The sequence below is a fragment of the Salmo salar genome, chromosome ssa15 (assembly GCF_905237065.1).
Source record: "Salmo salar chromosome ssa15, Ssal_v3.1, whole genome shotgun sequence".
NCBI lineage: Eukaryota > Metazoa > Chordata > Actinopteri > Salmoniformes > Salmonidae > Salmo > Salmo salar.
This window is the reverse complement of record NC_059456.1, coordinates 97,608,588-97,633,157: the sequence shown is the minus strand read 5'-3', so window position 1 is coordinate 97,633,157 and position 24,570 is coordinate 97,608,588. Positions and strand designations below refer to the sequence as shown.

Sequence of the window (24,570 nt, the reverse complement as noted above, 5' to 3'; positions counted from 1 at the left end):
TCAGTACTGTAATACATCAACACCTAGGTCAGTACCATAATACACCAACACCTAGGTGAGTACTGTAATACACTAACACTTAGGTCAGTACTGTAATACATCAACACCAACACCTAGGTCAGTACTGTAATACACCAACACCTAGGTCCGTACCATAATACATCAACACCTAGGTGAGTACTGTAATACACTAACACTTAGGTCAGTACTGTAATACATCAACACCAACACCTAGGTCAGTACTATAATACACTAACACTTAGGTCAGTACTGTAATACATCAACACCAACACCTAGGTCAGTACCGTAATACACCAACACCTAGGTGAGTACTGTAATACACTAACACTTAGGTGAGTACTGTAATACATCAACACCAACACCTAGGTCAGTACTGTAATACATCAACACCAACACCTAGGTCAGTACTGTAATACATCAACACCTAGGTGAGTACTGTAATACATCAACACCAACACCTAGGTCAGTACTGTAATACATCAACACCAACACCTAGGTGAGTACTGTAATACATCAACACCAACACCTAGGTGAGTACTGTAATACATCAGCACCTAGGTGAGTACTATAATACATCAACACCAACACCTAGGTCAGTACCGTAATACGTCAACACCAACACCTAGGTGAGTACTGTAATACATCAACACCAGCACCTAGGTGAGTACTGTAATACATCAACACCTAGGTGAGTACTGTAATACATCAACACCAACACCTAGGTGAGTACTGTAATACATCAACACCTAGGTGAGTACTGTAATACATCAACACCTAGGTCAGTACTGTAATACACCAACACCTAGGTGAGTACTGTAATACATCAACACCAACACCTAGGTGAGTACTGTAATACATCAACACCTAGGTGAGTACTGTAATACGTCAACACCTAGGTGAGTACTGTAATACATCAACACCAACACCTAGGTGAGTACTGTAATACATCAACACTTAGGTGAGTACTGTAATACATCAACACCAACACCTAGGTGAGTACTGTAATACATCAACACCTAGGTGAGTACTGTAATACATCAACACCAATACCTAGGTCAGTACTGTAATACATCAACACCAACACCTAGGTGAGTACTGTAATACACCAACACCAACACTTAGGTGAATACTGTAATACATCAACACCTAGGTGAGTACTGTATTACATCAACACCTAAGTGAGTACTGTAATACATCACCAACATCTGGTTTGTGTTCAGTAGGGAGAAAATGTTTTGAAACTGTGAGGTGCTGCTGTAGCTGAACTTGTCCCGTAAGAAAACAAATGTTCAATTCTCCATTGCAAAACATTTTCCTATGATGTGAGTCACACATCACATCACCTAACTCAATGCCACAGTCTAAACCATAGCTACCACATTCTGTAACACCTGTGAGACCTGCTTAAAATGTATGTAATGTCTGTCTTCAACTGAAGCAGTTTAATATGTGTTTTAACTGTCATCAAATTAATCATCACTATGCACCTATCCTCGCTACCCTCACTTTTCGCTTCTTCCCTCTCTCCCCCTCTCTTGATTCCTGACTCTCCTTTAACAGACCTGTGACAGGATCAAGCAGTCAGCAGCAGGCACCAAGCGTCGTGTGTTCATCATTGAGACCATGGGAGGGTACTGTGGTTACCTGGCTACCATGGCTGGTCTGGCTGCAGGGGCTGATGCTGCATACATCTATGAGGACAAGTTTGGAATCAGGGACCTCGAGGTGAGATGATGAATACTCTCTCTCTATCGCTCTTGCTGTCTCTCTCTTTCTACTTCTCTCTCTCTCTCTCTCCCTCTCTCGCTCTCTCTCTCTTTCTACTTCTCTCTCTCTCTCTCTCTCTCTCTCTCTCTCTCTTGCTCTCCCTCTCCCATGACATTGAGAGCTTTAGACACAGTGTACATATACAACACTACAGTCTGCCAGCTTGTGAAAATCTTTCGGACAGTTTCCCGGACACAGATTAAGTTAAGTCCTGGACTATCCCACATAAACAAACTATGTGGGATAGACAGTGTACTATTCACTGTAGTGCTTTTGCAGACTTGACTGTAGTTTTCAGTGCAGTATACTGTAGTATGTACAGTTAAATATAGTAGAGGGGGGGAATATGCAGGGTATATACAAATTAAATACTGTAGTATTTACTATAGTTTTTAAAAAGTGTTGTGTTTTTGCGGACATTACTGTAGTATTTACTACAGTGTTTTTTGCATATAATACTTTAGTGTTTACTATAATATTCTACAGTATACTACAACATGATATAGTAAGTACTACAAATGATCGTGGGATACTACAGTGTGTAACACAGGTTGTTGGTGGCACCTTTAAAAAAATGTATAAATATTATTTTCAAATATTTTTTTTAGGAGGTAAATTAGCTTTAATATTGCAGATAGATTGTGTCTTCCATCAAAGTAATTGTCTGCATCATTTCCAATCCCCATATATATTTTTTGTAAATATACAGCACCAGCCAAAAGTTTAGACAAAAGACTCATTCAAGACATCAAAACCATGAAATAACGCATATGAAATCATGTAGTAACCAAAAAAGTGTTAAACAAATCAAAATATATTTTAGATTCTTCAAAGTAGTCACCCTTTGCCTTGATGACAGCTTTGCACACCTGTTTTTGCCATAAATCTTTAAACTGTGCTGTGATACTTCACAAAAGTTCGGAACTTTTCTATTCTCATGGTTTCTACAGATTGTACATTAAATATTTGAAAAATGTGCCAAAATTAGTGTTATTATATTATTGATCGATTGACTATGACTTTTCAGATCACCCAGTATTGCTATCTGCAGAGTTAGCTCCAGGTAAATGTTGCAATTCTTCAGCAATTCCTGGACCTGTGACCAAAAACAAGCTACATATGGACATTGCCTAAATAAATTATCTAATGACTCTGTCTCTTTGCAGCAGAATCTGCAGAGCTGGGAAGGTTGTATCCCCCATATATATAACATTCTATTGGTTGCAAGAATTTTGTATAATAATTTAAATTGAACAATACTAGGTTTTGAATCCGGCGTCGTTTTGCATATCAGCTCATAAACCATGTGCCATGGAATCAGTACATCGAAAATCTCTTCCCAACTATTTTGCAATCTATATGGCACAGCTGCCAATTTTTTGGTCCTTAAATGAAACTGGTATATTTTTTTATTTATCACCATTTTCTTTAACCAATTTTGGTCTTTAAATGTGGAAGACACATTTCAGTTGAAGGCATTCAGTTGTACAACTGACTAGGTATCCCCCCTTCCCTTTCCCTAATTGCATCTAGAAGTTCCTCTTCTGTAATTCTTCCTTCACATGAGTCTTTCTGTACAGCTTTTAATTTTACATTATTAATACAAAAAAATCCATACAATTATCTTCGGTTAGTGGAGATGGAGGATACTGAAAGAAAAACATATGCTTAAAGTACTTTACTTCCTCTTTAAAATTATTGTTTTTTGAAACATGGGTGACTGTGACAAGTTTCAGTCAATTATATTTGGTAGCATTTCTATTTTGAAGATTAAAAAATTATTTGGTGCATTTTTCCCCATATTCCATCCAGTTCACTTTATTTTTATAATATATTACGCTGGATCTTTCTTGAATAAGTTCCTCCATTTCTTTTTGTTTTTCCTATTAACTTATTCTGAGCCTCTATGGTACAGTTCTTATTAAATCTTATTATTATATTATTATATATCTTATTATTATTAGTGTTCCGGAACTCCAATTTGAGCAGCAGCAGCTGAAAAATGAGCTCCTACAAATATTGAAATTTACATGGTTTTTAGAGTGAAGTACATCGGAAAAAAGCAAAAGAAAACTGCAAGACTGAATAGGAGAAAAAACAAGCAACAAACAAAGAAGATAGGCTTTTGAAAAATAACTATTTTTCATAAAATTGTAGTTATCTTAGCTAGCTGAATTGTTTACCAGTTGCTAAGCAGTTGCTAGGGACTCTTTTGGAAGAAGCTAGCTAGCTAACGAAGAACAACAAAGAATATCTAGTTAACAGAAGAAAAGAAAGAGAAAATCAGGACAGAAGAAAAAGGATATCAAAGTGAAACAGTTCTCTAAAGACACAAGAGACAATAATACAAGAAACAACACTTCTGTAGCTTGTCAACTATGTGTCTGTCTATCCCTGTACTCTCCCCTCTGCACAGGCCATATAAACGCTTCACACCGCGTGGCTGCTGCCACTCTAACCTGGTGGTCCCAGCGCGCACGACCCACGTGGAGTTCCAGGTCTCCGGCAGCCTCTGGAACTGCCGGTCTGCAGCCAACAAGGCTGAGTTCATCTCAGCCTATGCTACCCTCCAGTCCCTAGACTTCCTGGCGCTGACGGAAACATGGATTACCACAGATAACACTGCTACTCCTACTGCTCTCTCTTCGTCTGCCCACGTGTTCTCGCATACCCCTAGAGCATCGAGCCAGCGGGGTGGTGGCACTGGAATCCTCATCTCTCCCAAGTGGACATTCTCTCTTTCTCCCCTGACCCATCTGTCTATCTCCTCATTTGAATTCCATGCTGTCACAGTTACCAGCCCTTTCAAGCTTAACATCCTTATCATTTATCGCCCTCCAGGTTCCCTTGGAGAGTTCATCAATGAGCTTGACGCCTTGATAAGTTCCTTTCCTGAGGATGGCTCACCTCTCACAGTTCTGGGTGACTTTAACCTCCCCACGTCTACCTTTGACTCATTCCTCTCTGCCTCCTTCTTTCCACTCCTCTCCTCTTTTGACCTCACCCTCTCACCTTCCCCCCCTACTCACAAGGCAGGCAATACGCTTGACCTCATCTTTACTAGATGCTGTTCTTCCACTAATCTCATTGCAACTCCCCTCCAAATCTCCGACCACTACCTTGTATCCTTTTCCCTCTTGCTCTCATCCAACACTTCTCACTCTGCCCCTACTCGGATGGTATTGCGCCGTCCCAACCTTCGCTCTCTCTCTCCCGCTACTCTCTCCTCTTCCATCCTATCATCTCTTCCCTCTGCTCAAACCTTCTCCAACCTATCTCCTGATTCTGCCTCCTCAACCCTCCTCTCCTCCCTTTCTGCATCCTTTGATTTTCTCTGTCCCCTATCCTCCAGGCCGGCTCGGTCCTCCCCTCCTGCTCCGTGGCTCGACGACTCACTACGAGCTCACAGAACAGGGCTCCGGGCAGCCGAGCGGAAATGGAGGAAAACTCGCCTCCCCTGCGGACCTGGCATCCTTTCACTCCCTCCTCTCTACATTCTCCTCTTCTGTCTCTGCTGCTAAAGCCACTTTCTACCACTCTAAATTCCAAGCATCTGCCTCTAACCCTAGGAAGCTCTTTGCTACCTTCTCCTCCCTCCTGAATCCTCCTCCCCCTCCCCCCCTCCTCCCTCTCTGCGGATGACTTCGTCAACCATTTTGAAAAGAAGGTTGACGATATCCGATCCTCGTTTGCTAAGTCAAACGACACCGCTGGTCCTGCTCACACTGCCCTACCCTGTGCTTTGACCTCTTTCTCCCCTCTCTCTCCAGATGAAATCTCGCGTCTTGTGACGGCCGGCCGCCCAACAACCTGCCCACTTGACCCTATCCCCTCCTCACTTCTCCAGACCATTTCCGGAGACCTTCTCCCCTTCCTCACCTCGCTCATCAACTCATCCTTGACCGCTGGCTACGTCCCTTCCGTCTTCAAGAGAGCGAGAGTTGCACCCCTTCTGAAAAAACCTACACTCGATCCCTCCGATGTCAACAACTACAGACCAGTATCCCTTCTTTCTTTTCTCTCCAAAACTCTTGAACGTGCCGATCTTGGCCTGCTCTCCTGCTATCTCTCTCAGAATGACCTTCTTGATCCTAATCAGTCAGGTTTCAAGACTGGGCATTCAACTGAGACTGCTCTTCTCTGTGTCACGGAGGCTCTCCGCACTGCTAAAGCTAACTCTCTCTCCTCTGCTCTCATCCTTCTAGACCTATCTGCTGCCTTTGATACTGTGAACCATCAGACCCTCCTCTCCACCCTCTCCGAGTTGGGCATCTCCGGCGCGGCCCACGCTTGTATTGCGTCCTACCTGACAGGTCGCTCCTACCAGGTGGCGTGGCGAGAATTTGTCTCCGCACTATGCGCTCTCACCACTGGTGTCCCCCAGGGCTCTGTTCTAGGCCCTCTCCTATTCTCGCTATACACCAAGTCACTTGGCTCTGTCATATCCTCACATGGTCTCTCCTATCATTGCTATGCAGACGACACACAATTAATCTTCTCCTTTCCCCCTTCTGATAACCAGGCGGCGAATCGCATCTCTGCATGTCTGTCAGACATATCAGTGTGGATGACGGATCACCAGCTCAAGCTGAACCTCGGCAAGACGGAGCTGCTCTTCCTCCCGGGGAAGGACTGCCCGTTCCATGATCTCGCCATCACGGTTGACAACTCCCTTGTGTCCTCCTCCCAGAGTGCTAAGAACCTTGGCGTGATCCTGGACAACACCCTGTCGTTCTCCACTGACATCAAGGCGGTGACCCGATCCTGTAGGTTCATGCTCTACAACATTCGCAGAGTACGACCCTGCCTCACACAGGAAGCGGCGCAGGTCCTAATCCAGGCACTTGTCATCTCCCGTCTGGATTACTGCAACTCGCTGTTGGCTGGGCTCCCTGCCTGTGCCATTAAACCCCTACAACTCATCCAGAACGCCGCAGCCCGTCTGGTGTTCAACCTTCCCAAGTTCTCTCACGTCACCCCGCTCCTCCGCTCTCTCCACTGGCTTCCAGTTGAAGCTCGCATCCGCTACAAGACCATGGTGATTGCCTACGGAGCTGTGAAGGGAACGGCACCTCCATACCTTCAGGCTCTGATCAGGCCCTACACCCAAACAAGGGCACTGCGTTCATCCACCTCTGGCCTGCTGGCCCCCCTACCTCTGAGGAAGCACAGTTCCCGCTCAGCCCAGTCAAAACTGTTCGCTGCTCTGACACCCCAATGGTGGAACAAGCTCCCTCACGACACCATGACAGCGGAGTCAATCACCACCTTCCGGAGACACCTGAAACCCCACCTCTTTAAGGAATACCTAGGGTAGGATAAAGTAATCCTTCTGACCCCCCCCTAAAAGATTTAGATGCACTATTGTAAAGTGGTTGTTCCACTGGATATCATAAGGTGAATGCACCAATTTGTAAGTCGCTCTGGATAAGAGCGTCTGCTAAATGACTTAAATGTAATGTAATGTAATGTAAAAAAATCGTTCTTGACATTGTTATGAACTGTCCTCCCCTCCAGCAGCCTCCACTGGCATGTAGTATAGTTTCTACAGTATACTACAGTTTACTATATCATTCTATAGTAAGTTCTGTAGTATTCTATAGTAAAATGTAGTATTTTTTCATGTGAGCACTATCAATAAATGTTAATTGAACATGATTTCTAAGGCTTAATCTGTGTCTGGGTTTTATGGTTTTCCTATATATAATTATTGACGATAGAAACAGGCCTCTATATAAAAGTAAACATTATATAAATATTTGTAGGTTTCCTCTAAATCAAAATAAAATAAAATTGTATCTGTCACATGCGCCGAATACACCCCCCCCCCCACCATGAAATGCTTACTTACAAGCCCTTAACCAACAATGCAGTTTAAAAAAAAAAATGAGTTAATAAAATATGAACTAAATAAACTAAAGTAAAAAAATGACATTAAATTAAAAGTAACACAATAAAATAACTATAATGAGGCTATATACAGGGGGTACCGGCACTGAGTCAATGTGCGGGGGTACAGGTTAGTCAAGGTTATTTATACATGTAGGTAGGAGTAAAGTGACTATGCATAGATAATAAACAGAGAGTAGCAGCAGTGTAAAAACAAAGGGGGGTTGGGTGTCAATACAAATAGTCCGGGTGGCCATTTGATGAATTGTTCAGCAGTCTAATGGCTTGGGGCTAGAAGCTGTTAAGGAGCCTTTGAGACCTAGACTTGGCACTCCGGTACCGCTTGCCGTGCGGTAGCAGAGAGAACAGTCTATGACTTGGGTGACTGGGATCTTTGACAATTTTTTTGGGCCTTCCTCTGACACCGTCTAGTATATAGGTCCTGGATGGCAGGAAGCTTGGCCCCAGTGATGTACTGGGCTGTACGCACTACCCTCTGTAGCGCCTTATGGTCGGATGCCGAGCAGTTGCCATACCAGGCGGTGATGCAACCGGTCAGGATGCTCTCAATGATGCAGGTGTATAACTTTTTGAGCATCTGAGGACCCATGCCAAATCTTTTCAGTCTCCTGAGGGGCAAAAGGCGTTGTCATTCGCTCTTCACAACTGTCTTGGACCATGTTAGTTTGTTGGTGATGTGGACACCAAGGAACTTGAAACTCTCAACCTGCTCCACTACAGCCCCGTCAATGTGAATGGGGGCGTTCGACCCTCCTTTTCCTGTAGTCCACGATCATCTCCTTTGTTTTGCTCACGTTGAGGGAGAGGTTGTTGTCCTCCCACCACACTGCCAGGTCCTGACCTCCTCCCAATAGGCTGTCTTATCGTTGTCGGTGATCAGGCCAACAGTACCACCGTAGTGTCGTCAGCAAACTTAATGATGGTGTTGGAGTCGTTCTTGGCCACACAGTCATGGGTGAACAGGGAGTATAGGAGGGGACTAAGTATACATTATAGAAATGTTTATAGGATTCCCCTATATAAAAGTATACATGATATGAATGTTTAGAGGATTCCTCTATATAAAAGTATACATGATAGAAATGTTTATAGGATTCCTCTATATAAAAGTATACATGATATGAATGTTTAGAGGATTCCTCTATATAAAAGTATACATTATATAAATGTTTATAGGATTCCTCTATATAAAAGTATACATGATATGAATGTTTAGAGGATTCCTCTATATAAAAGTATATATTATAGAAATGTTTAGAGGATTCCTCTATATAAAAGTATACATGATATGAATGTTTAGAGGATTCCTCTATATAAAAGTATACATGATATGAATGTTTAGAGGATTCCTCTATATAAAAGTATACATGATATGAATGTTTAGAGGATTCCTCTATTTAAAAGTATACATTATATAAATGTGTCCTGACTGACTGGCTCCGGTTTGCAGATGAACGTAGAGCATCTTGTGCAGAAGATGAAGACAGATGTGAAGAGAGGTTTAATTCTCAGGTGGGTTTCATTCATTCATTCCTTTATTTATTTATTCAGTCATCCATTTATTCATTCATTCATTCATTTATTTATTCATGTATTTATTTATTCATTCATTCATTCATCTAGATCTCAATCTGCCATACTTGTACTTTTCCAAAACTCTCCCTCTCCCTGTTTCTGTCCCTCTCATTTACATGTTACATTTTTGTCATTTAGCAGATGCTCTTATCCAGAGTCATTTCCTTAGTGGGCCCATAAAAAGTTAAATGGGATTCCATTGCATTTTCAACTCTAAAAATTCTTGTCACAAAAACTGTTGTGTTATATAGCAAATGTGTCCACTCTGGTTGTAAATGCGCTCTAGCCACAGCCCGCAAATACAGGCTATCCTACTGTACATGGTGAGATTATTAGGGATAAGAGCTAGATTCATTTTATTTGTCAAACGGCAGCCAAGCATCGATCATCATGTCACCAGAATATTATATATTTATTGGAAAGGACCATCAAGTTCATCACGTGCACTTTCACCACCCTGTGAAGTTCATCACGTGCACTTTCACCACCCTGTGAAATTTTCCATGGGATTGAGGTCAGGGCTTTGTGATGGCCACTCCAATACCTTGACATTGTTGTCCTTAAGCCATTTTGCCACAACTTTGGAAGTATGCTTGGGGTCATTGTCCATTTGGATGACCCATTTGCGACCAAGCTTTAACTTCCTGACTGATGTCTTGAGATGTTGCTTCAATATATCCACATAATTTTCCTCCGTCATGATGCCATCTATTCTGTGAAGTGCACCAGTCCCTCTTGCAGCAAAGCACCCCCACAACATGATGCTGCCACGCCCGTGCTTCACGGTTGGGATGATGTTCTTCGGCTTGCAAGCCTCCCCGTTTTTCCTCCAAACATAACGATAGTCATTATGGCCAAACAGTTCTATTTTTGTTTCATCAGACCAGAGGACATTTCTCCAAAAAGTACGATCTTTGTCCCCATGTGCAGTTGCAAACCGTAGTCTGGCTTTTTTTTATGGCAGTTTTGGAGCAGTGGCTTCTTCCTTGCTGAGTGGCCTTTCAGGTTATGTCGATATAGGACTCGTTTTACTGTGGATATAGATGCTTTTGTAGCTGTTTCCTCCAACATCTTCACAAGGTCCTTTGCTGTTGTTCTGGGATTGATTTGCACTTTTCACACCAAAGTACGTTCATCTCCAGGAAACAGAATGCGTCTCCTTCCTGAGCGGTATGATGGCTGCGTGGTCCCATGGTGTTTATACTTGTGTACTATTGTTTGTACAGATGAATGTGGTACCTTCAGGCATTTGGAAATTACTTCCAAGGATGAACCAGATTTGTGGAGGTCTACAATTTTTTTTCTGAGGTCTTGGCTGATTTCTTTTGATTTTTCCATGATGTCAAGCAAAGAGGCACTGAGTTTGAAGGTAGACCTTGAAATACAGCCAGAGGTACACCTCAAATTGACTCAAATGATGTCAATTAGCCTATCAGAAGCTTCTAAAGCCATGACATCATTTTCTGGAATTTTCCAAGATGTTTAAAGGCACAGTCATCTTAGTGTATGTAAACTTCTGACCCACTGCATTGTGATGCAGTGAATTATAAGTGAAATAATCTGTCTGTAAACAATTGTTGGAAAAATTACTTGTGTCATGCACAATGTAGATGTCCTAACCAACTTGCCAAAACTATAGTTTGTTAACAAGAAATTTGTGGAGTGGTTGAAAAACGAGTTTTAATGACTCCAACCTAAGTGTATGTAAACTTACGACTTTAACTGTATATCAGTGACCCCAAGTTTACTTCAGTATAATGGTTATTATATGAAAATTTGCGCATAAAGGTGTTTCCACCTCAATTTCACACATAATACATTTTACCGACACAAAAAGATCCCACCGTCTCTTTGCCCAAACGAGAAAACCCTGGAGTGTCAGGCCCACCTCCATAGCCATCTTTCATCGAGGATACATTTACATTTTAGTCATTTAGCAGACGCTCTTATCCAGAGCGACTTACAGTAGAGCGCATACGTTTTATTACATTTTAAATACTGGTCCCCCGTGGGAATCGAACCCACAACCCTGGCGTTGCAAGCGTCATGCTCTACCAACTGAGCTACAGTGGGATAGTCATGTGTATCCTACCAGAGTCCTTAGCAGAATAGTTTTAACGCCCTTTAATGCTTAGATGGAAACCTGGTTATAGTAAGCAAATAATTCCTCAATAAAGCAGCTATCAGCAAAGTCAGTGCTCGTGCTCTGTATCCTCTTTGTGGTCAGGAATGAGAACTGCAATGCCATGCCAATTCAACTGTAAATAAACAGTATATTCATGTTTTGATCTCATCTATACTCCTTTCCTCTGTGTCTCAGGAATGAGAACTGCAATGCCATGCCAATTCAACTGTAAATATACAGTATATTCATGTTTTCCTCTGTCTCAGGAATGAGAAATGCAATGCCAACTACACTACAGACTTCATCTTCGCCCTCTACTCTGAGGAGGGCAAGGGTGTCTTCGACTGCCGCAAGAACATCCTGGGACACATGCAACAGGTCTGTTAACAGTCTGCTCACAAATGGCACCCTATTCCCTTTATAGTGCACTACTTTTGACCAGGGCCGTGTTCAAAAAAGTGCTCTATGTGCCATTTAGGATGTAACCACAGTTTCAATTAATTACAAGAGTACTCCTAATTGGGGTTAATTCCATTTCAAGTAATTCAATTGAGAAAGTAATCTGAAATTCCAATTCCAATTTTCCCTTTCCCAATTACTTATAAAGCTTAACCAGAACATGAAGTACGTAGACTTTAGTTGAGTAATCCAACCTCAACTCTCCATCTCTCCCCTCTAACTCTCCACTCCCCTGTACTCCCCTCTCCCCCTCCATCTCTCCCCTCCCCTGTCCTCCACTCTCCCCATCTAACTCCCCTCTCCCCCACTAACTCTCCCTTCTTTCCTCCCCTCTCTTCTCCCCCCCACCTTTGTCCTATTCCCTCTCCCCAGGGCGGAACCCCGACACCTTTCGACAGGAACTTTGGTACAAAGATGGGCTCCAAGGCTGTTCTGTGGCTCACAGAGAAACTCAAGGAGGTGTACAGACATGGTAAGACAGGCTGTGGGGTGTCACCATGAACAGATACTAAGATAAAGGAATGAGCGGCATATTGCTGCACCCAAATACACATCGTTTTGAATTCACTCTTAGGAAAAACGGTTCCAAAAGGGTTCTTCGGCTGTCCTCATAGGAGAACCCTTTTTGGTTCCAGGTAGAACTATTTGGGGTTCCATGTAGAACCCTCTGTGAAAAGGGTTTTACATGGAACCCAAAAGGGTTCTACCTGGAACCTAAAAGGGTTACTCAAAGGGTTCTACAATGGGGACTGCCGAATAACTGTTTTAGGTTCTAGATAGAACCCTTTTTGGTTCCATGTAAAACCCTTTTCACAGAAGGTTCTACGTGGAACCCAAAATATTTCTACCTGGAACCAAAAAGGGTTCTTCAAAGGGTTCTACTATGGGGACAGCCAAATAACTGTTTTAGGTTCTAGATAGAACCTTTTCTTCTAAGAGTCTAGTTTTTACCTGCTGATACCAGTTGTTTGTTTGTCTCATTGAGTATAACGCTATATGACTCCATCTGTCACACTGCCTTCTCTCTCCTCCAGGTCGTATCTTCGCTAACACCCCAGACTCTGCTTGTGTGCTGGGCATGAGGAAGAGAGCACTGACCTTCCAGCCGTTGGCTGAGCTTAATGAACAGACAGACTTCGAGTAAGATCCTTTCATCCTCAGAGATTTCTTCTTAGAAACTCCAGGCACTATGACGCTAAAACACGAGAGTGGCAGTTGCTGACTGTTGCTCACTCTCCTCAACATTAATTGAGTCATACTTTAACACACTGTTCATACTGATCCACAGTTCAAGTGGATATTGTGAGTGCATATCCCTCAACTAATATCCGTTTTGAAAAGGAACATTCCCTCTTCTCTTTCTGACTACATCGCTGTTTTCACATTATGTATGTAGACATAATGGTATGTAATGAATAAAAGGTCAAAAAGTGGTGAAGTGTCCCTTTAACATCCCTCTACCCCCCTCTGCTGTCCTGTCCAGGCACCGCATCCCCAAAACATCGTGGTGGCTGAAGCTGAGGCCAATCATGAAGATCTTGGCTAAATACAACATCAGCCTGGACACATCTGAGCATGCCCACATGGAACATGTGATCAAGAAGAGGGTGTCGATGCCCGCACCACTGATGAAGAAGCACAAGGAGGAGGTAGAGGAGGAAGAAGAATAGGGGGAAGAGGAGGAGCAGGAAGAAGAGGAGGAGGAGGAAGAAAAGTCATTTATTTTTGTTACATGTATGTGTGTTTTACATGTATGTTTCTAGATTAATTAATCATCTGAACCAGTTACATTATTTTGTGCCCGTTGTTTCCTTTCTGATCTTGGTCTTCTCAATAATTTTTCCTCACGCACTCTTTCTTCGCATCTCAATCAGTTAACTCGGTGGGCTGCCCTGCTCTGGGAGCCAGTTTTGCCTTTCTTCAAGAATTAAACACTTGTTACTATTTTGACTCTTGTGATTTATTTTTCCATGGTTTACAGTATTTTAATGCTTTTCCTCTCCAATAAAACAATAGTGCAATATAATGACATTAGAATCATAACATAATCTTAAAAAAGAGGTTCAATGTTTTATGTGGAGTACTGGCTGGTGGCCGCCTTGCAAAATAGAGAACTCACTCAGCATTCAGATGCTAAACGTGATCATATGCAAAGGAGGGACCCACCCAAAGTTTCATGTGTTCTCACATCTCACCCAAACTTGTCAAAGAGGGACCTTTCCATCAGACAGACAACCTAAACTCAGGATTCCTTCTCCATGCCCTCCTACTTCTACTGTCACCTTGGTAATGTATCTTTACATTCATTACCTTTAGAAAAACTGATATTTGAACTGATATTTGAAAATAAAATAAACCTTAACCTGACACAACAAATAAGATTTTGGCAAAACAAACTAACAGTTAAAAATAAGTAAATAAATTAACATATTGTTAGGACCTTGCCTCAATGTTCACTTCACCTGGGACGTCCCTGATATCCCCAGCCTGTCTTGCAGAAGGAGATTCCAGAACTGAGAGACAGAGAAGTGGATGTGTTGGTGCCATCCAGGTTTGTCAGTAATTTTTACGACTTAAAGTGCAACTCAAGTCCGAATCCAGCCGACTAAAAGTCACAAGGACACTACTGTAACCCGACTCTTTATCATCGAACTCATGAAAGCTCGCATATTCGTATTCATTCCTTTACACTTGTGTATATATGGTAGTTGTTGTGAAATTGTTAGGTTGTATTACTTGTTAGATATTACTGCATGGTCGGAACTAGAAGCACAAGCATTTCGCTACACTTCCATTAACACCTGCTAACCATGTGTATATGACAAAAATTTGATTTGATTTCTAACATGTCTGTCAAACTTTTCAATTGTTCTTAGCTGAAGAAAACTTGGGCTCACTGGTCAAATCGTGTTGGTTAGGAGTAGGAAACAATATAACTGGCTGCTTTGTAAATATATTGCTAACACTAAAGAGTGTCTTTGGGACTGTTTTCATATATTTTTGAAAAGTGTAAATTTTATGAAAAAGTACGTAAAACAAACTCATGCTGAGTAGCATTGATCACTCATCTGAAACAGTGTGTTGACCCTATCTCTGTGAAGAAGAACTGAAACTACAATAACAAGAGTGTAAAAGGCAGCACCTCTCTCTGTCTCTCTCTCTCTACCTCTCTCTCGCTCTATCTCTACCTCTCTCTCTGTCAGTCTCTCTCTCTCAATTCAATTCAAGGGGCTTTATTTTACATGGGAAACATATGTTTACATTGCCAAAGCAAGTCAAATATATAATAAATACAAAATGAACAGTAAACATTACACACACAAGATCCAAAAGAATAAAGACATTTCAAATGTCATATTATGGATATATACAGTGTTGTAACGATGTGCAAATAGTTAACGTACAAAGGGGAAAATAAATAAACATATATATGGGTTGTATTTACAATAGGGTTTGTTATTCACTGGTTGCCCTTTTCTTGTGGTAACAGGTTACAAATCTTGCTGCTGTGATTGCACACTGTGGTATTTCACCCAGTAGATATGGGAGTTTATCAAATTTGGATTTGTTTTCTAATTCTTTGTGGCTCTGTGTAATCTGAGGGAAATACAGTGCATTCGGAAAGTATTCAGACTCTTTCCATTTTCCCACATTTAAAAAAAATTGATTATATATTTTTTCCCTCATTAACCTACACACGACACCCCATCATGAGGATGTGAAAACAGGTTTTCAGACCAGAGCCCAGACCTCACAACCATCAAGGGCAATGGGTTCTAGAACTGATACAAGGATTTTTTGGTCAGATCCTAATTGGTATGTCGAATTTTATGTTCCTTTTGACGGCGTAGAATGCCCTTCCTGCCTTGTCTCTCAGATCGTTCACAGCCTTGTGGAAGTTACCTGTGGCGCTGATGTTTAGCCCAAGGTATGTATAGTTTTTTGTGTGCTCTAGGGCAACGGTGTCTAGATGGGATTTGTATTTGTGGTTCTGACAACCTGACCTTTTTTGGAACACCATTATTTATGTCATACTGAGATTTACTGTCAGGGCCCAGGTCTGACAGAATCTGTGCAGAAGATCTAGGTGCTGCTGCAGGCCCTCCTAGGTTGGGGACAGAAGAACCAGATCATCAGCAAACAGCAGACATTTGACTTCAGATTCTAGTAGGGTGAGGCCGGGTGCTGCAGACAGATGCCAAATTGAGTCAAAAGCTTTTTTGACATCAACAAAGGATGAGAAGACTTTGCCGTTGTTTTGGTTTGTTTGTCAATTAGGGTGTGCAGGGTCAATATGTGGTCTGTTGTATGGTAATTTGGTAAAAAGCCAATTTGACATCAATCAATCAAATTAATTTCTAAAGCCCTTTTTACATCGGCCGATGTCACGGAGTGCAATACCAAAACCCAGCCTAAAACCCCGAACAGCAAGCAATGCAGATGTATAAGCATTTTCACTGAGGAAATGTACGAGTCTGCAGAGGATTTTCCCAAGATTGCTGTTGACGCATATCCCACAGTAGTTATTGGGGCCAAATTTGTCTCCACTTTTGTGGATTGGGGTGATCAGTCCTTGGTTCCAAATATTGGGAAAGATGCCAGAGTTGAGGATGATGTTAAACAGTTTAAGTATATCCAATTGAATTTGTGGTATGTATATTTTATTATTTCATTTAGGATACCATCAACACCACAGGCCTTTTTGGGTTGGAGGGTTTGTAGTTTGTCCTGTAGTTCATTCAATGTAATTGGAGAATCCAGTGGGTTCTGATAGTCTTTAATAGTTGATTCTAATATTTGTATTTGATCATGTATATGTATATGTTTTTGTTCTTTGTTATAGAGCCAAAAAGATTTTAGAAAAGAACTTTAACTCTTCACGTTATAGTTTAGTGTTGCCATTTTCTCTCGCTCCCTCGCTCTGTCTCTACCTCTCTCTGTCTCTTTTTCAATTCAATTTCAATTTAATGGGCTTTGATGGCTTAGGAAACATATTTTTACATTGCCAAAGCAAGTGAAATAGATAATAAAATGCCTCTCTCTCTCTGTGGGCAGACAATGAGAAAGTTGTGGCTGACTGTGGTGGTTCTTCTGATACACTTCACTTCACTGAGAGGATCTATGGGTAAGTGGCGATGCACATAGCTAACGAAGAACCCATCCTCTGAAAGGGTGTGTTTTTCACAGACAGACTGCATGCCTCTGTGTCCATGTGTGTATGCTCTCTAGTCCTGGATGGAAGATGCCTGTCTAAGCCCACCTGTACTGAGTGTCTGAGAAGCCTTGGCTGTGCCTGGTGTAAACAGAAGGTATCTCAATCTGTTATTGTTTTTTACATTTGTTGAGAACATTCTACCAGGCTTTGAATTACTTTGGTGTAGGTTACACTCAAAACAAACCTCCATAGCAATAACATACTTATATACAGTATGTATCAACAATATTCATATTAGTCCACAGATCCTTTACACGCCTCTCTATTCAAGCAGAAACTTTCAAGCCGTCTGTCAAAGTTGTGTTCTGTTGACCTCTGACCTGCAGGGTTTCCTGGCGCAAGGGGAGCCAGACGAGCGTCGCTGTGACAGGGAGGAGGCTCTGAGAAACAGACACTGCTCTGACGGACAGATCCTGAACCCCCAGCCTGCAATACGGAGCAGGGCAGAGGAGCCAATGGGGACCGTGGTCCAGCTAGAGCCACAGAACCTCCACCTTAAGCTAAGAGTCGGTGAGGCCTTAGGACTTACACGTATGGACGCACGGAAGCCGGGAAGGCACACTCTTAGAGTCGGTACACACATTCCAAAATGGTTATGCGGCTGTCCCCATAGGAGAACCCTCTTTGGTTCCAGGTAGAACTATTTTAGGTTCCATGTAGAACCCTCCATGGAAAGGTTTATACAAGGAACCCAAATAGGTTCTACCTGGAACCAAAAGGGGTTCTTCAAAGGGTTCTGCTATGGGGACAGCTGAAGAACTCTTTTTGGTTCTAGATAGCAATTTTTTTTCTAAGAGTGTAGGGACTGAGGACTCACACACATGCAGGCACACACACACACACACACACACACACACACACACACACACACACACACACACACACACACACACACACACACACACACACACACACACACACACACACACACACACACACACACACACACACACACACACCTGAGTCGATGAAGACTGTAGACAGCGGACAAAACAGGTTGAAAAGAGGTCATTACAACAAGAGAACAACCAGTTCTGGTGAGGATTTAAACTTCTACACATTATCCCCACTGATTGGTCCACTGATTATTATAGGGAAATCAGAGGACATTTTAGTATATCTTATCTTAGGCTAATATTACTATCTCATACAATATGATATTGATTGTTGATAGCCCAAAGCCTAAGTAAGTATAAAATATGTATAATCACATGCACATTTGATGGTTGATGAATAAATCAATTATTCTCATCACTTTTCCTCTTATCACCCCTTATCACCCTCTTCTGTTTAAATCCCAGGCATGCCCCAGTCATTCGAGGTGAGGTTCAGGCGTTCAGAGGGTTATCCCATAGACCTGTACTACCTGATGGACCTGTCTTACTCCATGAAAGATGACCTGGAGAACATTAGGAACCTAGGACTGGAGGTGGTCACTGCCATGAAGAACATCACCAGTGCTGTCAGGATAGGTGAGTGTCACTGTTATGGGGCTATGGAAGGTGTTGCTCTCAAACTTCTTGTGTCTGTGCATCTCAGCTCCATCACTCCATCACATCAACCGGTAAGATTATATGACCCTTGAACAGAGCATACAATTCGCCCATCAGCCCAACTCAACCAATTCATGCAGAGGAAAGTTTGCCCACTTTACCGTTTTGATTTGGACTGAAAGTTCATGCCTGATCCGATCGGAACCTGTTGACAATCCCTGTCAGGTTCAGGCTAATCTCATCCATCAGCCAGCTGCAGCAGTTGAGCCTGGGGATGAGGTTCACACTTGGGGTCAAAACTCTAGCGCTCATAGTGTTCCTCTATCCCCCTCAGGCTTTGGTTCCTTTGTGGATAAGGTGGTGGACCCCTACGTCAGTACAGTGGAGGCCAAACTGGCCAACCCATGCATCGAGGGGGGCAAAGGCCCCTGCCAGCCTGCCTTCAGCTTCAAACATGTACTGAAGCTCACTGAGGACGTTGAAGAGTTTGAGAGGAAGGTGAGCCAGCAGAGTTACTTACGACTTTGAATTCCTCGTAGAACATCACTTCCAACTCCAGTCTTCTTCTTCTTCTTTTTGTCTTGTTTTCCTTCTTCTTCTTCTTCTGTCCTGCACCATTGGTTCAAGGTATTGCCATGTCAGTCCTTTATTAATTTCCTGTTCTGTGTCACGCCTTTAGGTGAGCAAGCAGAGCATCTCCAGTAACCTAGATGGCCCAGAGTCAGGCTTTGACGCCATCATGCAGGTGGCTGTCTGTCAGGTAAGAACAAATGGCTGACTGGTGTTTCAATAGAACTCAGAACTGTATTTTGAAAATAGAGTGAGAGAGAAAACCGTGGAAAAGAACAGCAAATAAGAAGCTCATTGAGCCTTTATGCACTGGCCTGGCCTAAGTATATCTAATCACATAGAACAGCATACTGTACATATCAAATCATCTCATTTTATTTGTCACATGCGCCGAATACAACAGGTGTAGACCTTACAGTGAAATGCTTACTTACAAGCCCTTAACCAACAATGCAGTTTTAAGAAAAACTTTTTAAAAAGTAAGAGATAAGAAAAACAAGTAATTAAAGAGCATCCGTAAATAACAATAGCGGGGCTGTATACACGGGGTACCGGTACAGAGTCAATGTGTCAATGTGCGGGGGCACCGGTTAGTTGAGGTAATTGTGGTAATTATGTACATGCAGGTAGGGTTATTAAAGTGGCTATGCATAGATAATAACAGACAGTAGCAGCAGCGTATGGGGGGGGTGCAAATAGTCTGGGTAGCCATTTGATTAGCTGTTCAGGAGTCTTATGGCTTGGGGGTAGAAGCTGTTTAGAAGCCTCTTGGACCTAGTCTTAGCGCTCCGGTACCGCTCGCCGTGTGGTAGCAGAGAGAACAATCTGACTAGGGTGGCTGGAGTCTTTTACAATTTTTAGGGTCTTCCTCTGACACCACCTGGTATAGAGGTCCTGGATGGCAGGAAGCTTGGCCCCGGTGATGTACTGGGCCATATGCACTACCCTCTGTAAAGCCTTGCGGTCGGAGGCCGAGCAGTTGCGATACCAGGCAGTGATGCAACCCGTCAGGATGCTCTCGATGGTGCAGCTGTAAAACCTTTTGAGGATCTGAGGACCCATGCCAAATCTTTTCAGTCTCCTGAGGGGGAATAGGTTTTGTCGTGCCCTCTTCACAACTGTCTTGGTGTGCTTGGACCATTTTAGTTTGTTGGTGATGTGGACGCCAAGGAACTTGAAGCTCTCAACCTGCTCCACTTCAGCCCCGTCAATGAGAATGGGGGCATGCTCGGTCCTCCTTTTCCTGTAGTCCACGATCATCTCCTTAGTCTTGATTACGTTGAAGGAGAGGTTGTTGTTGTCCTTGCACCACACGGTCCCTACCACACGGTCCTCCCTATAAGCTGTCTCATCATTGTCGGTGATCAGGCCTACCACTGTTGTGTCATCAGCAAACTTAATAATGGTGTTGGAGTTGTGCCTGGCCGTTCAGTCATGAGTGAACAGGGAGTACAGGAGGGGACTGAACACGCACCCCTGAGGGGCCCCCTTGTTGAGGATCAGCGTGGGGGATGTGTTTCCTACCCTTACCTCCTGGGGGGCGGCCCGTCAATCCTAGTCAGCACAATATCTAAGTCATTGTTTCTATATACTGTAATATTGTATGTACTGTATATGTAGTTTAAAACCCTCGACCCAACCCGTCTGTAGGATGACATTGGCTGGGGTAATGTAACTCGGATCCTGGTCTACACTTCAGATGATACCTTCCACCTGGCAGGTGATGGGAAGCTTGCTGGGATCTACCAACCAAACGACGGGAAATGCCACCTGAATAGCAATGGGCTCTATAATAAGGACACCGTTTATGTGAGTGAACCCTATGTCCGTCCCTAGGAAGCTATCTCTTCTCACAAACTAACCTCCACACAAATGTATTTTAGGACTATCCCTCAGTTGGACACCTATCTCAGGTCCTATCAGCCAATAACATCAGGCTGATCTTTGCAGTGACAGACCAGAACATTGAAAACTATGAGGTAAGGAATTCAGTTACTGAAGACTTGAGTTCGCTCCCTTAGCCAATGTCTAAAACTTTTGGTTACGGTGTGCCCTAATGAACATGACCCTGAAACTCCTTTTCTGAACCCCCATCCCAGGCACTCAGTGAGATGATCCCCCAGTCGGTGGTGGGCCTCCTGGAGGATGACTCCAACAATGTTGTTCAGCTCATCTCTGAGGCCTGCAACGTGAGTCTATTTATACCTACTGCACAAACCCAACTATGGCATTTCAGTTGTACTGAAAGGTTAATGATTACCTCCTCCACTGATGTCCTCCTCAGAACCTATCGTCTTCCATCCTCCTGGAGCACCGTGACGTCCCACCAGGCCTGGGGGTCTCCTACAGCTCCCACTGTGGTGATGACAGGCTAGCTCAGGGGCAGGACAGAGGGGAGTGCAGTGATGTCAGAATCAATCAACAGGTAAAGCAACTGGCAGGTTAAATACTGTGGCAGTAGCAACGTCCTCTAATAATGCCCGGTGAACTGTATACTCAAAAAGCACCGTCATCACACTGACTCAGAAAAGCCAAGGTATAATTCTAGGTTTGCACTTAGTCATCCACTACAGTTAACAAAAATGTGTTTACAGCATGTGGTGACCCAGGGGACCCATAACCAGACAAATAAAAAACTGCTTTTATGACCCCTATTTATCATTCTACTGTATAGGTCAATTTCACAGTTACTGTGACCAGCTCGAGCTGTCTGTCCAAGACAGAGTCTTTCATCATCAAAGTGCAGGGTATCAATGAAGAGCTGAGGGTTACCGTTGAGACGCTGTGTGATTGTGACTGTCAGGACTCCGAGGAACAGTCATCCCAGTGTCATGGCAATGGAACATTCCACTGTGGTATCTGTAGGTAGGTAGTGGCACCCAACTTACAGCCGTGTTGATTTTCACTATCTTCAGCATCAAGTTGTGTACTGAAGAGTGACATTTCATCATCTTGCTGCTGTATGTTGGTTGAAATTTATGTGATGCAGACATCAGTGCTTTGTTGAAACCAATAACCTTGCTCTTTGGGTCTAGGCCGGGTTACCGCATAGGTCTTTGTGACAACTGCTGATGTAAAAAGGGCTTTGAGAATACATTTGACTTATAGAATCACTGTGTGAAGGCCAAAAGCTGAAATGCGTTGGATCTATTTTTAACAGTAAAGAAGCTTTTTTTATTTAATTCCATTGTCCTCCAAGAGTTGCTGAATCTCCTCTCTACTTGACCTTGGTTGTTTTACAGCTGTGATTCAGGACACACAGGCCAGCGTTGTGAGTGTGAAACACAGCCGGACAAAGACACCAGTCTGGCCGTAGAGGCCCTGTGTTCACCTGCACAGACAAACAGCACAGGCACACCACTGTGCAGCGGCCGTGGGAGCTGTGTGTGTGGCCAATGTATCTGCTGGGGCCAACACAGGGGCCAACACTGCCAGTGTGACGACATTAGCTGCAACCGTCACAACAACATGATCTGTGGCGGTAAGGGGAAGTTAGGTTTAGAATGGGGGTGTTTAAAATGTCCTTTAGAATGTGTTTTTCACCTGGTTTCACTGCTTTTTCTTCTCAACCACTTTAGTTTAATATGCTGAAAATGATTATCCTATCCGGCTCGAAAGAGCTGAAGAGGGATTTTAGTACAGTCTGTATTGAGATTATTAATGCCCCTGTATGTGTTCTGTCTGTGTATATGTGTGTTCTGCAGGTAATGGGAAGTGTGACTGTGGTAACTGTGAGTGTTTCCATAACTACACAGGCCCTGCATGTGAATGCTCTACCCTCACAGATCAGTGCCAGACCAGTAACGATGGAATCTGCTCTCACCGAGGACAATGTGAATGTAATGAATGCCATTGTCACCCTGGTTTCTTTGGCAGGCACTGCACCAAGCCCCTGGCACCATGTGACACATACCGGTGAGATAAACCTGATGTACTATATATGCCACATAGCAGATGCTTTTATCCAAAGCAACTTGTATGTAATCCCAGAGGGAATTGACCCCACAACCTTTGCACTCTTACCAATAGAGCCATACAGGACATTGTATCTTCCAAATATTAGTCCATGATCATTTCAACAAGAGCAACGTATTACTTCAACTACAGTTTTGTTTCCACGCAATTACTATTAGTTGGTTGCTATATACTGTATATTTGAGTACGATGGACTAAATAAAACATTTTCCTTGGTGCGTGTTTTAGGGCCTGTGTTGATTGCATGTTACATGAGTCAGCCATAAACATGTGTCACCGTCGCTGTGGCTCTGCCAAGCCTATCCGCATCAATGGGACTCAATCATTCACCTGTCAGGATGATACTGTACGCTTTAATGTGGAACTCATAAATACTGGTGACATTTTTGTCTACTACACAGATACTTCAAGTAAGTTTTATATTGTCAAACTGTAAATAATAGAATAACTTTCTTTTCCCCATAGAGAACTTCCGTACATTATCTGAAGCCAATCCTAAGCAACACCCATTGGTAATAAATCGTGTCTATTTTGTCTCTTGTCTTGTGGTGTCTTCCTCAATTCCTGAAAGGAGGGATTGACCCATGGATTATAAACATGGGGAAGGCAGTGGTAGGAATCGTTTTACCGGGTGTCATCATGATAATAATCTACCGGCTGATGTTAGAAGTGTCCTACCAGCGGGAGCGTAGAAGGTTCCTGAAGGATAAGGAGAATATCTGTTGGGAAGACGTGAGTACAAGAAAAGAGAGAAAGGGACAATTATAATATGCACCATCCAAAAACACAGTCAAAAGTAGAAAAAGGCAACACGAGTGTGATTCAAAGTTTTGGGAGACATTTGCTGACCCTTTGAAGGACAAAAACTATGTTGACAGGTTGCTAGGTTGAAAAGTGGTTTTTCCTACATTTTTTTATTTATTTATTACAGACTCAAAATCCACTGTTCCAAGAGGCCTTGACAACATTCACCAACCCCATGCATGTGTTGGAGCCAGATGCAGATTGTGCTACATCAACCTTTGGGAAAATAAAACAAATGTGATGTGGTCTATTATGGCTCAGCTGAATTGCTGTAGGAGATATGATACTTGGTGGGATTTTTATGTGGCTGAAGATTTTTTGTTGTTAAATGTACATGTGAAAGAACCCAAGGAAAGTGGTGTTCTACTTTGTGTTTGAATAGTAGCTTTCATAATCCTGCCAAAATGTAGAACATCACATCACACTCTATCCAGTGATCCTCTGAGATGAAATAAATGGTTTAGAAACGTTATAGCTACTCCCCTAAAAATGTGTTGCCATTCTTTGATAAAACGTACAAATGTATCGTAGCCTACAATAAAAGTACAGTATTTCAAGAAAGAAAAGACGCTACTTGTTTGTTTATCCGTTTGTCAACCGGAAACAGAAAATACGAGCGATCCAAAGGTCATTTCCAGCTCGCAGTGTGAGTCGGG

The 24,570-nt window shown here is 42.8% G+C and overlaps 2 protein-coding genes across 10 annotated transcripts in view; both read left to right on the top strand.

Annotated features, from left to right (window-relative positions):
• Positions 1-13,801, top strand: part of LOC106572792 (ATP-dependent 6-phosphofructokinase, muscle type) — an 82,207-nt gene extending 68,406 nt beyond the window's left edge. Inside the window, exons 16-21 of the mRNA XM_045696381.1 lie at positions 1,582-1,746; positions 9,149-9,210; positions 11,665-11,776; positions 12,230-12,329; positions 12,892-12,997; positions 13,341-13,801. Coding sequence (XP_045552337.1) covers positions 1,582-1,746; positions 9,149-9,210; positions 11,665-11,776; positions 12,230-12,329; positions 12,892-12,997; positions 13,341-13,527 — 732 coding nt within the window. The 3' untranslated portion in view covers positions 13,528-13,801. The remainder of the gene's footprint in view (positions 1-1,581; positions 1,747-9,148; positions 9,211-11,664; positions 11,777-12,229; positions 12,330-12,891; positions 12,998-13,340) is intronic.
• Positions 13,802-14,047: 246 nt separating this feature from the next.
• On the top strand, positions 14,048-24,475 carry LOC106572729 (integrin beta-7). Of its 9 annotated transcripts, none has more exons than XM_014147164.2 (19): positions 14,048-14,143; positions 14,295-14,408; positions 15,735-15,785; positions 16,913-16,982; positions 17,087-17,166; positions 17,399-17,582; positions 18,374-18,544; positions 18,900-19,063; positions 19,245-19,325; positions 20,786-20,944; positions 21,019-21,114; positions 21,235-21,324; positions 21,420-21,560; positions 21,810-22,000; positions 22,378-22,616; positions 22,840-23,050; positions 23,339-23,520; positions 23,682-23,842; positions 24,042-24,475. In XM_014147164.2, exons 4-19 carry the CDS (start codon positions 16,916-16,918, stop codon positions 24,153-24,155), a joined length of 2,331 nt encoding a protein of 776 aa, XP_014002639.1. In that variant the 5' UTR covers positions 14,048-14,143; positions 14,295-14,408; positions 15,735-15,785; positions 16,913-16,915; the 3' UTR covers positions 24,156-24,475. The 9 variants fall into 9 exon arrangements, with proteins under 9 accessions (XP_014002639.1, XP_045552342.1, XP_014002640.1 ...); XM_045696386.1 differs by having other exon boundaries at positions 15,709-15,785; XM_014147165.2 differs by having other exon boundaries at positions 14,052-14,143; positions 14,356-14,408.
• Positions 24,476-24,570: the final 95 nt, after the last annotated feature.